This window comes from Synchiropus splendidus, chromosome 5 (genome assembly GCF_027744825.2).
Source record: "Synchiropus splendidus isolate RoL2022-P1 chromosome 5, RoL_Sspl_1.0, whole genome shotgun sequence".
Lineage (NCBI taxonomy): Eukaryota > Metazoa > Chordata > Actinopteri > Syngnathiformes > Callionymidae > Synchiropus > Synchiropus splendidus.
Window position 1 is genome coordinate 18,618,300 of NC_071338.1, and position 12,892 is coordinate 18,631,191.

A 12,892-nucleotide genomic window follows, 5' to 3' on the forward strand; every position below is an offset into this window, starting at 1 on the left:
CAGGGGAGGAATAAACAAAAGGAGAGGGGGGAAGAAGAGAGCAAGGCGGTCCAGAAGCATCCCCTGTCACAGGGCAATCCCCCATGTCCTAATTACGCAGGCTTAGAGGAAACGGAGGATTAGCTACTGATTCACCACACTCCTCGCCTCATCTTCTAATAAGTCCCGTCTTGTCTTTCTGGCACAGTTCGTGCCACTCAGGTAAGAGGAGCAACATGGTGTTGACCCTGTGGCTTTTTGGCTGCCTTTGTTCCAGGATGCCTGACTTCAGCGACACAGCTAATCCTGTTAAAAACTAGGCAGCGACGCAGACAGATGTTTGCCTCCTACTTTGTTTATACATTTTCGACTTTTCACTCATTTTCAACTTTACTGCTGTCATAACAAGAATAACAAGCCTGCTGTAAATAATTTATCCATGCATTAAAATATACATATCATGGCTTTTATGTCATCCAGTGGTCCAAGCGGAAAAGGAGACGATTGCTATTGTGCCTTCAGGCTCATCTTTAATTAAACTTAAAGACTGATTTTTTTTTTCTTTTTCCGACCAAGAGCAAGCCTTGTTTTTGTGTCATGACGCAACATCTCCTCCTTCTTAGGATTTATCCCATCACTTCTTTAAGCAATGGCTTTAGGTGGTGCCGTTGCTTCGTGCGGGATGGCCCTGGCCAAACGGGGCAAATACCTCGATCCAAAAATGCATGTCCGTGATTAAATCTCAGAACCACCAGGCACCACTACCGCTGAGCGCTTCCTCCCAGCCATGTGAATTCTCTTGCCTCCCACTGTGATAAAAGCTATTACATTGGAAACAAGTATCTTTCTCTGTGTGCAGAGCCACCCACAGACCTATTCTCTCAAAACAATACCGCTCTCGGTGAAACACTGAATTAATAACCGCATGCTACTAAATAACAATTTGTCATGGAATTTTTAAGACCGCTGTCAGCTAAATGTATTTTGATGGCGTCGCTTTTACATAGCCACTTACTGTCGAGCAATGACTTTATTTTAAAAGCTCTCTCCAGAATGCCTCACTACATGCTTTAGGTGGAGGAAAATGGTAATTAAGTACCAGCACAATACTGATTATAGACAAAAGTAGCAAATAAATGTTATATATTAGGGGAAAAACAAAACTAAAAATTCTGCTTTTAGCTATTATACCACAATATGTAAATCCAGAATGTATATATATATATATTCCTTTGTGTTTACTCCTTGCAGTCAAAAAGACTGGAATGTTGTTTGCTGTGTTTATCTATCTAAAACAAAAAAATATATGTATTTAAGCCAAGCAAAATAATAGCATTTTAACCCAGCCGCTAGCATAGCAAAAGCTAACCTCCAAATATGCCTTATTGTTCCTGAATGCGTGAGCCAAATAGGCTGTGTTTGTCACCTTCCCATCAACACGCAGTCATAGCCTTGTCAAGCCGTCTTCAACAATAGGTCAACCTGCAAAATCAGCACTTCATCGTTGAGTGAATGGTGTGGCTGACTCATGGATAGATGTTGACAAAACAGAAGGACCAACCGTAGAGGCAAACCTGCTCCACTCATCCCGCCCCTGTTTCACAAACTCAACATGTGCGGCAGAATACACAGGAGCCGTGTCCCCATTTCGAGCTCAGTGGAACGACATAAGGGGAGTCATTGATGTATTGTCTGATGTGATTTAAGATATGTCACTGGGACACTCCCGAGCTCCGCTGAGATCATATCATCCAGCAATTAAACATTTATTTGTTTAGTCGCATGTAATTCAGTCAGCCTCTGATTTGGGGCCATTTCAACTCTTTGTGTTCAAAGTTCAAATGTGAAATGCATAGAATTCAGCATCCCACGAAGTAGAATCTGATCTTTTGAAAAATGCATCTCCCACCCTGGTCGCGGGACAAAAAACACATAACATTCCGAGATCATCAATTTTGTATTTACAGCAAATCTTGTTTGCTTTTATCCCAACTGCCGATATTAGCATCCAGCATGTTTACTAAACTTGGTCTGTTTACGAAACATTACTCTTGGTCAGACCGTTGACTCGTCCGAGCAGTTTGACTATTTAACTGTGGTGATTGGCTGAGAGCACATGGGGGTCGAAGTATCAGCTGGGTGAGAAAGCAGTAGGCTAGGAGATTAAAACACACACACACACACACACACACACTCACAAATAAACACTCGCTGAGATCCCTCAGGTGAACAGGTGCAGTCATGGTCTGTCACAGATGCTCTTCGCAATTTGTCAGCTGCCATTCCTCCTGTCCGCCTCAGTTTGGTTGAGGGATTTTCAACACAACATAACAACTCGGCACACATGTCTTTTTTGAGTCAGGCTTCAAATTTTGGATTTCAAAGCCAGCGTCCTCACCCTTTGCTTCGTGTTTTCATGGTTTCATTTGCCCGTTGCTTTGAGGTTGTCATTTCTTGTTCAATTTATCTGTAGACGTACGATTTCAACTCAAGGTACTCGAAAGCAGTGCCATTTATATTGCTTGTACTACATTTAGATTCATTTCTTGAGTTGGTGAGGCAAAGACAAAAGCTTTGTGTCACTCATCTCTAAATACACAAAGTGTATAAGTACCAGATATTCCACTTTAAGTTAGTGGAATATATATATATATATATATATATATATATATATATATATATATATATATATATATATATATATATGAGTAGTGCTAGTCATTGGGCTATTGTCATCCTTGGAAGGGTTTCTTGTTCAATTTATCAGAAGACTTTTGATTTCAACTCAAGGTACTCGAAGGCAGTACCATTTATATTGCTTGTACTACATTTAGATTCATTTCTTAGATTAAGGTGATTTCTCTCCTGTCAGACTAATGAAGGTTTCCTTATCTAATCCATTTATTATGACTGATTTTCTGAGTCTTAATATCATCTTGACCCCACTTCAATGATGTTTAAGGTCTAAGTGCACTGCGATGGTTGAAAGGTGATGATTCTGAATTCACTGTTACAAAGATTTCTACGATAAACCTCTTGGAAAAAAAAAAAAAAAAGTGGTTTGCGACCACTGTCTGAAATTATTTCAGTTTCCAGGTGTGTACAAGTGTGTGCAAGGGATTGTCTTCCCCGGTGCGACCCTGTGACCTGTCCACGGTGTCCACCGCCTTTCTGCAATATGTTGCTAGGATAAGCTCCAGCTTATATTTCTGCAACTTCTGCTGCGGTGTGGTGACCCCCGCTCTTTTGCACCGCTCACTCTCTTTTCCTCACTTTCTCTCTTCACTTCCACGCAGATCACGGCGTGGTCATTAATCACAGGGCTGGGTAATAAAGCGGGGAGGGATGGGTCTGGAAGGGCCACGGGGCAGGCATCTGGAGAGAGCAAGTGTGTTTAGGGAAATCACCGTACTTTGTGACACACACACTTTCATACTGTTGACGCGTGTTACTCACACGCGCTGCAGACATGACTCCAGTGCTTAGATGAAAGTTTTAAAGGGCAGAATGCGCTGGTTTAGATCATGGAAATGTTAACCAGCGCACATTAGTGTGCTCAAGTGTGATTTCACATGCCCCCTGGTCCCTGTTAATTAAGTCTTCATTTAGTCAAAGAGTATCTGGGAGTAAAACAGAGGGGCATTTTCTATAATTTGGAGAAAGATGAGAGGCATTTTGTGGCCCAGTGGAAGAACTGTGAGGATGCTGAGATGGTTGCCTGAGGTTTTTATTTCCTCCAATCTGATGTGGTGGTCAAATTGTCTTCTTGTGTATAACAGTGCAACAGACAGAGCAATTTATTTCTTCTCCCGCCGTCATTTATTTATGGCCCTTATTAAAGTTTTTAAATACTTGACTCCAACTGACATTTTGTGGACTGTGAATATAATGAAGTGGACAGAGTTGTCGGGCTTGTGTAAAGAGCTTTGTCGTCTTGTGCTTTATGAGACGTCTTGGCTGAATTTCACAGATGAGTTGGTGAGATAAAGACAAAAGTGTCACTCATCTCTAAACACACTAAGTCTAAAAGTACCAGAAATTCCATTTTATGTTAGTGTCAGGCTGTTTAATCTCAGTATTGAGGAATGATTTGTTGAACTTGCCTTTTTCCCTTTTTCTTCCTGGCCTCTGAGGCATCTGAGATTTTACCTCGTGCTAAAACTGTCTTTGACATTACATTGAGAAAGTTTTACTTACACTATTCATCGGTAGGTCATTGTGAGCAGTCACAACATTTTGTGAAGGTCAGTGATAGAACCTGTGCTGATGCAAGATTCCACTGAATGGATTTGCATGATTCCTGACCCAGTGTATTTATGTCACTTCCTAAGAGTGTCTTATTTTAGAACAAAGACCGAGCTAAAAGAGCGCAACAGAGCCGGTCGCTGGCTGCCAAAATATCACAGGCGAACGTGTCCTTGGATGAGGCTCCTGTTGTCCACCCCAGAGAGATACTGGAGTCGTGATGCACAAGCATACATCCACAGACACACACACACACACACACACACACACGCAGAAGAGATGAATGTCACCTTTCTGCTCATATTTCTTATTGTTTGCAGTCAATGCAATAGGAATTCCTGAAGATTGAGCATGCAGATGGACCATTAATAATACAGCAGAACTAGACGGAGTGAATTATGTAGTCGAGAATTATTTATGATTTCATATGCACATGGTGAATGGACAATGACAACTGTGACCATGAGGACATTGTTGGGGGCAATCATTTCCAGCTTGGATGCAAGCATGCAAGCACGTTCTGCTACTGAGCTTGTGCTTCTGCTTGACGTAGGATCTTTATTTTACATCACGTTATAATGGTAAATATACCATAGACAATTAGTCATGCTACACAGGGCATGTGTAGAAAAAAAAAATAGTCACACAAATGCAACTTCAACATTTGGGCTCTCAGCCACAGATATTGACAGGGCATTTATGTGTGATTCAAATGTCCTCTTTAAACCCCTTTGGTCCATCCTGCCCGCTCCACTTATCTGCTCAGATATAAATGCTTCAGCTAAGGAAATGTCAGCTTCTCCTTGGCCGTTGCTGCTTGGCTTCTAAAACATTTGTCGAGTGTTAAGCTCATCTCTTCAGCTTAGGAGAGAAGTCTCTCAGGAATCGGGGCAGCTGACCCGCAACACACCATGTGCACTCAAGCACATCAACTATGCTCGCTCATTCGCAACTTCAAAAGATTGTATTAGTCCCAGTGTTGTGGTCTTCAAAGCTGCATTCAGGCCAAGTTTTAAGGTCTATGGATTGAATAATGGAATTGATGGGTGAACTTTTAATTCCCTCTTTTCCCCGACAATTTAGTTTTGAAGAGTTGAAGTAGAAGCTTTGATATGGGCGAGTTTAAAGCAGGCTCTCAACCCTAACAAGGCTTCAATCTGACTTATAGTAAACAAGTTTTAAGGCCCATTTATGCTCAACGTTACGTACCGATCCAGATATGGACAGAGCCTTCTGTCCGTGCTCTGCATTCATTTTGTCCGTATTTGCCTCCTGCAATGCTGCCTCTCTTTCATGCAAGAGGTACTTTATCAGAACTTTTGTTGTCATAGTCTTTTGACTCTGGGCTGCTCCCTCTGCTGGATATATTGGTTAACAGCAACACCAATGTGAAGAACGCATGGAAGTATGTGATCAGTGGCCGTAACTTTGTTTGAAACGGTTGGGTACAATGTCATATGTAAAGGGAGCATGAACGGGCCTTCAGGGAACCCGAGTGATGCCCCTGACTAACAAGCTGGGAACAAGCTTAAATTTACCACACTATCATCTTACAAAGCATCTTTCTAATTCATTTGACTATTGTTATTCAGTTCTGTTTTTTTTTTTTTTTAATTCAATTTATTGTTATTAGCAAGATACTGCGTTGTATTCAACCCAGAGTGTGAAAAGGGCTTTTAAGTGAGCCAATGAGCCTATTGTCCGTATCGGCAGACATTATGAAATCTCCTCTTACTGCCCATCTAGTTAAAGAAAGTCAAATAGCCCAGCTTCTTCTGGCGTCAAGAAAATAATATAGTGCGTAACAATTGTTCAAATCATTTCAGCACATCATGCACGAAAACAAATGCATTTTTTGTCCCCTATAATTTGATTTCTTTCTTTATTTTTTTAAACAAAAAAGAATGTGTGTGTTGTGTATTTGCATTTATACAAAAAGTGATGTGATCTCCTGCATTTTATAGAATGCCTTGTTGTTCCTGTTGAGAAGTTTTGGATCCATTCAGTGCAGGCACGGGCACTTCCATAATCAGCCAGAGTGTGTGCATCCTTCTGATAGAGATGAAAGAGTGGGACGCACACAAAGAACAACAGCAAGAAGCACACAAATAAACATGCACAAACACACAGGGAAGAAACACAAGCCATTTGGCTCAGCCCCTCTGTCTAGGGAAGGCTTCAAAGCCCACTGACATGAATTTATGATAACGCCGCGATGCCTTTGCCAAACCTCAACTGTTGTTTTTCTGTCTCTCCATCCTCTCTTGTATACTCTGCCATTTCCTTGATCAAAGATTTGGAAAATACTAGCAGGTGTCCCACAATCAAATTGAAAAAAAAAAAATGCATGTTTATGTGTGCATAGATTGAATTTTCCTAAAATAGCAAGTTGGTTTCAAGAATTTTTTTTAATATATATATTTTTCAAATTCTAATTCCCACTTGTTTTTGTGTGTACAGATGAGGATTGTGTGAACTGTACAGAGGAGTGCAGAGTTCTGGGTCATTCTGACCGCTGCTGGATGCCTCAGTTCCCTGCGGGAGGAAACCAAGCAGAAGGCGTTGATTACCGCAACAACATGTTCGTGCCAGCAGGTATGGAGGCCGTGCCCGAAACGGAGAACTATGAGACTGTCACCCCAAATGGCAAGAAGACATTTTGCACATTTGGCAAAGAGCGGCGTGATCACACCATACTGGTTGCAAATGTCAAGCCCTACTTAAAGGCGAAGCGTGCCCTTAGCCCGTTGCTACAAGAAGGACCTTCTGCCTCTAACAGTCCAACCAAATGCTCTTCGACATCATCCTGCTCCGCTGTCAAAAGTCCGGCCGATGGGGCTGAGTGCAAGCCTCCTCCTGCTGCCTGCTCTGGACACTACGGGCCTCCTGACGGCCAGTACCTTTCGCCAACCAAACAAACGCGGGACCAAGGGGTATACGCACCCATGCCTCCCTCAGATCCAGTGGCAAAGGTGCTTGCTGAGGCCCGCTCCAGAATCAGCCAAGACACTGTTGTGGAAATGGAGCGTGCTGAGCAAAGCCGTGATGGAATGGAGTCTGACCAGGCGGTAAGGGACATTGACAAACTTTTGCAGGACTGCAGGGGAAGTGAGGCCACTGGCACTCTGCGGAAGTGATGGAATGGACTGAAAGGAAAACATTCTAAGAACACATACGGATTTCAATCCAAAAACTTGTTGGATCAAACCGAAGACTTTGCTCTGGTGACACATGCTCCTTTCAATGTATTTGCTGGACACCGGACAGTTTCGGGTGAGGGGGGGGGTGTTCCTTACACTGCTGGTGTTGTGTTATTGCTACCAAAACAAGAAACTGTGCAACACACATCTGAATTCTGCTGAATTTATACATTTTTTGGATCCTAAAGCTAATTTTGGACCGTTTTGCTCTGGCACCTCACAGGCCATTATCTAAGTGCCCACCAGCTCATCAGTGTGTCGTTCACGCCTGTTGTAAACATTTCGAGACGCGTGTAGGCAGGTTCATGTTATGTTGAATGGCCATAGACGATGAACAAAGACGGACGATGATGGTCAGGCATGACAATCCAAGTAGGAAGCATCCGAAACTATCTGGAGCAGAGCGAGCCCATAAAACATAAAACAATCATGTGTTTTCAGACTTTGTTGAACGGCGTGTGTTTCACATGGGTCCAGTATCAAACCACGATGAGATTGTTCACTTCAAGGCTTGTTTCTGAACTTGGGGTTGACAAGGACTAAGAAGAAGACCGAGCTGAAGAAGAATTTAATGTCAGTGTATTCATGTTCCACCCGCCATTCGTAGCCACATGTGTACAATGTGTGTGTCTCACGCTTCTATTTAAACATTCATGCTGCCTAAAACTGTGTAGTCACGCGCACCACCTTTTTGACGTGAACTGCACTTTTGGACATTTGTGCACCAAAACACTTATGCCTAAACACGCGTACAGAAACAATGATGCAAACGACTGCTGACCATCTGTGTAATTGTCTTATACATGTACATCATCAGCTTTCAGTCCCTCGTGTACAGTGAATTACCATGTGTGTGACTTTGTCTTAAGGCAATCAAACAAGGGACATTTTTCTTCGACTGTGAAAAGATAATATCTACATGACTGTATAGATGACTTCATGTACCGACCCATGTATAGTGTCCAAATATTAACAAAATATTTATACATTTTATATTCAAAAAGAAATGGAGAAGTCGTAACATTTCTCGATGACTTTCATTAAAGCCTTTGAAATTCACTAAAATATGCGCAAAAGACACTGTTGACTAATATTTAAAAATGAGAAAATGTCCCTTTGCATTATCACTATACATGATATCATTAAATGTGCAAATGTACTCGAGTTTAGATGTGTCAACATCAAAGAAATTCACTTTTCTTTCAAGGATTTTTTGGCAGTTTTCTGTGCATTTGAGCCAAATTGTTACATGTACAAAAGCTATATTGTGTATTTTATTAAATTAATATATAGTTGTGTTGAAATATACATGGGCTTATATTGTATTTGGCAAAAGTTGCCTTAGTAGCTGTCGAACTCTGTGAGTTTGCTTTTTTTTTCCCTCTTTCTTTTTTCCTTTTCTTTTTTTTGGTGACCTCTTCCTTTCATTCTTTCCATTTTGGACAGGTGGGCTGGCTTCACTGCTATTGAGATGTTGCCTCTTTTTATCCAAAGATCCAACCGGATCGTATACAATAACTGTTGAAAGCTACATGAGCCAGCTGATTTAAAGTCAATGAAAATAAAATAAAATAAAAATAAATAAAAAAAACAAAACAACCATCATATGAAAACAATTACATATTTTTACTGAGCAGTTTTTTACAGGCAGCTATTTTCTTTAACAATTACCAATAAGCATACTTTTGGTATTGTGATGTTATTATTTCCTTTAAAAAAAAAAAAAAAAAAGAAATATGCCATATGGATAGTGGAGTGGTCTCTTTGGTGAACATAAAACTGCCTTACTGTCTCTGCCGAGAGCTTGTTGTACCTGTGGAGCTTGTGATTGCTTTTGAAGCCCTGGTCCACCAGAATGTGCATTTTCTATCAAGGACCCAAATGTGGTCCTCCGTCAGAAGTCTGTGATATTTATGTGTGTTCTCTTCTTAATACATGTCATCCTTTGCAGCAAAAGCTCTACTACGTAATCTCACGTTTCCTTTGAATTTGATGTCTATTTGTTTCGGGAAATAGTTTATACAGCCAAGTGTCCTCACATTCAGGCTTTCTTAAAATGAATAACACAGACCTTTATTTTTTGAAAAAAGAAAAAAGAATGAAATGAAATCCGCCACTTTGGAATACAACCAGTGGCACTTGCTTTTTCTAAAAACCTCTGTCCAGAAAGTTGGACAGAGTCTTTAGATTAGATGCGTTTCTTTTTTTTTTTTTTTTTTTTTTTTCTGGAATTGTGGCCACAGATCTACAGTATGTGAAAAACACCCGTGAGTAGGAGTAGTGACGTGTTAAAAATGAAATACAGCTTAAGTCACTCTGAGCTCAGATGAAATTCTGGCACCAGGTAAAACAGGGTCCGTCATTCAAACCTGTCCTGCACACAATTTTGGTTCATTTTCCCCCACAATGGAATTACATTCTCTCATTTCTCATTCCACTGGCTACATTTCTGTATACGTCTTCATTTGCATTCTCTCTGCTTGTTTGTTCCCTTCCCTGTGCTAGCGAAACACAGTAACAGTTGCATTCCAGTCTCTGTCTCTTAAGGATGTTGACTTCAGTTTCCTCTCGCTGTGTCCCTGTGTGAGAGACTAGTTTTAGAGCAGCATCGAAGGAGATGCTGGTGATGAAAGATGCTGTTGTATGATGTTTTTTTTCTTTTTTTTCGGTCTCAAATATCCTGGTAAATAAAGGAAACTTGACGTTCACATCATTAAAGCAGGGTAGACGGTTAAAATCTGTTCAAAGTGCGTGCGGCTACTGTGATCCGGAGGAATTGTGGTAATGCACACGGATACACACACACACACCCGGAGACTACAGCTACACACTGCCTTTCATTTAAATGCATTGCCTGTTCAAGGTGAAATAAAGGCTGAGAGAGAACGAGGGCAAAACATTACCCAAACAAATGTGACACTTCCACACTTCTCTTCATGCTTTAGTTTGTCTCATTGTGCTCCGTCTTCATGCTGGATCAAGCATATGCATTCGCTTTATTTTCCTCCATGCCCTTAATGTTTGAAGAAACAATTTATTTTTTGACATTTAATTTATTTTTACCTGCGTACCACGGATTTAATTCCACTTCAAATCGCGCCTGTGTTCTTGTGAACCCTGTTATATTTTGGCACTAATTGAATTAAACGCGCTGAGGCAACGTGCGGATCCAGCCTTTTGTTTGCACAGCCTGGCTGCCATAAACACTGACTGTCACAGTTGGCCGCCGTCCCCTACAATGGTGACGTTACTTCTCTCTTTTGACTTGTAACTCTCTGGATAACGTGGACCAGGCGTGGGTTTGGTCCAACAGGAGGAAGGTGATCTTTAAAGCCAAGTCTCTCGCAGGCTATTTGCTCTGTTAAAAAGCACTGTCTGCTGCATAGGTCAAGCCATAGTCTAATTACACTCTTTGCAGTCATCATATGCACTTGGAGGTGCATTAATCAAACTTGAAGTGGGTTATTTTTGTCTCTGAAGCCCAGAGACCGCGAGCTTCTTTTAGATGCGTCTCCTGGACTTCTGTGTCTGTAATAAAGTTCCAGATGCTCACAGATCCATTCAAGCCGTGTCAGAACACAAAACCGCTTTCTCTCTATATATATGTATCTATATACACACACACCTATTTATTTCATTTTAAACAGGTATCAAATGTTTGTGAGTGTCACATTCTGTCATATACTGAAGCCTGCACCGATGGCGGACTGCTCCACAATGGAAATCTGGTGAATAAAACGAGAAAACGTATTTGTATGGGTTACTTTATCTGCTATTGTCTACAAGGCTGTGTTAATTGTGATCTCTCTGAAAAAAAAAGGAAAAAAAATGATGAAAAGGTCAAATAAAAAAAGCAGTTGCTAAGGATTTCTGTGTGTTCTCCATCTGTGAAAGGGATAAACAATGGCTTGTCTTTTATTTCAGCAACAAACAAAGGAACCTATGGACACTTCAGGTGCAGCATTAAATACAGTTTTTTCTCAATCCATTGGTTCTGTAGTAGCCGATGTTTATTGTTATCTTTCCAGTCGTGCTTAAAAGTGATGCATGACGATATTTCAAGAAGGCTGAGGGAAGATGTTCACTCCACCCTAAAGCAACACCCACATGCGATACGGCCTTCGTGTTGGAGTGAAGTTATCCAAAAAGAACTTTTCATGAGCTATTGCCCAATACACTCCTACAAATATTAAACTATAATTTCAATGTGTGTTCATTTTGGCTGTGTCTGTTAATCCATTCCAAATGGGGACGAGTGACAAGGATTATCTGTGGCAGAGGTTTGTCAGCAAGAGTGAGAATGGAACTTGATAGTGAGCCTTGCTTTAGGTACTGATCAAGAGACTGGTGTTGTAGTACTTGGCACAGGTCGTGCTTGGGCTCTATTCAAGACTGGTTCAGGTGTGTTGTGGTTTTTCTTTAATATTTACCTGGGGTCTCAAACCGATGGGTGTTAGTTTTTGTTGTAACTAATCTGAAGACTGTTAACTGTCATTGGTGCTGCTTGTCTCACTCGAACCTGATTGGTTTATCAATGTGAGCTTGTTTCATAGGAACAAAAACCTCCACCCACTGCTGCTCATTTCACTTTAGGACTCCTTATATGAACTGTCTTGGTCTTGTCTCGGTCTCACCGCCCAAACATCACACGTCTTGGTCTTGGTCTTAACACTCTCCAGTCTGGGTAATGTCTTGGTCTTGGTTGGTCTGATCTTGACTACAACACAAGAGACTGAGCCGAGTCAGAGGTTCCTCCAGTTGTTGTCTACAACCCACCCCAAGACGCCCAAGCAGCAGCTCTGGCTTCCATTTGTGGTAAGGATCTGTTCCTGACTCAGGTACTACTAATCTACTGGGCCTAAAACAGATCTCGACCGGTGTTTGCTTTCTTTGCCCTAAATGGTACGATCTCCCTCCAACAGTCACCTTAAAAAAAAAAACAAATAAAAAAACTACTGCTTTCCCCACTCAAGGTCAGTAACCTAAATGAGGTTTGATTCCGACATCATGATGTGTAATGCACTTAACAACATTGCATTGGTAGAAGTGCCGTCTAAATGACCTGCAATGTAGTAAAACAACACAGATGTAGATACCTAGTTACTTCGTCACTGAAATGTGTATAAAGGGCAGTTGTCATAGGGGAGGGTAGGCCAGATGGTTTGGATACAAGAAGAGAAGAAACAGCGGACAAAGAACGTTTCAAACGGAAGTGCCAGGTAAACAGGGAAACAACGAGGCTTATGCATGTGATAGAGGCGGACATGAAGAGGACATATGTGACCAGAGAGGAGCCACAAGACAGGATTAGGTAACACTGGAATGAAGTGGCAACCCCTGAGGGGAAATGTACAAAGAAGATACACAAAGAAGAACAAGAACAAAATGTCATTGGGATTCATTTGCTTTGTTCATGGCTCAGTCACTTAAAATGGATGTAGTTGCTACAATAAAATCCTCTAATAAAA

At 41.3% G+C, this 12,892-nt stretch overlaps 1 protein-coding gene across 4 annotated transcripts in view; it reads left to right on the plus strand.

The window, feature by feature from the left end:
- pcdh17 (protocadherin 17) overlaps positions 1–12,058 on the plus strand; it is a 46,770-nt gene extending 34,712 nt beyond the window's left edge. For 2 of the 4 annotated variants that reach the window (XM_053864556.1, XM_053864555.1), the window contains exon 5: positions 6,685–12,058. In XM_053864556.1, coding sequence (XP_053720531.1) covers positions 6,685–7,361 — 677 coding nt within the window. In that variant the 3' untranslated portion in view covers positions 7,362–12,058. The remainder of the gene's footprint in view (positions 1–6,684) is intronic. The other 2 variants (XM_053864554.1, XM_053864553.1) reach the window with 1 other exon arrangement.
- The last annotated feature ends 834 nt before the right edge of the window (positions 12,059–12,892 follow it).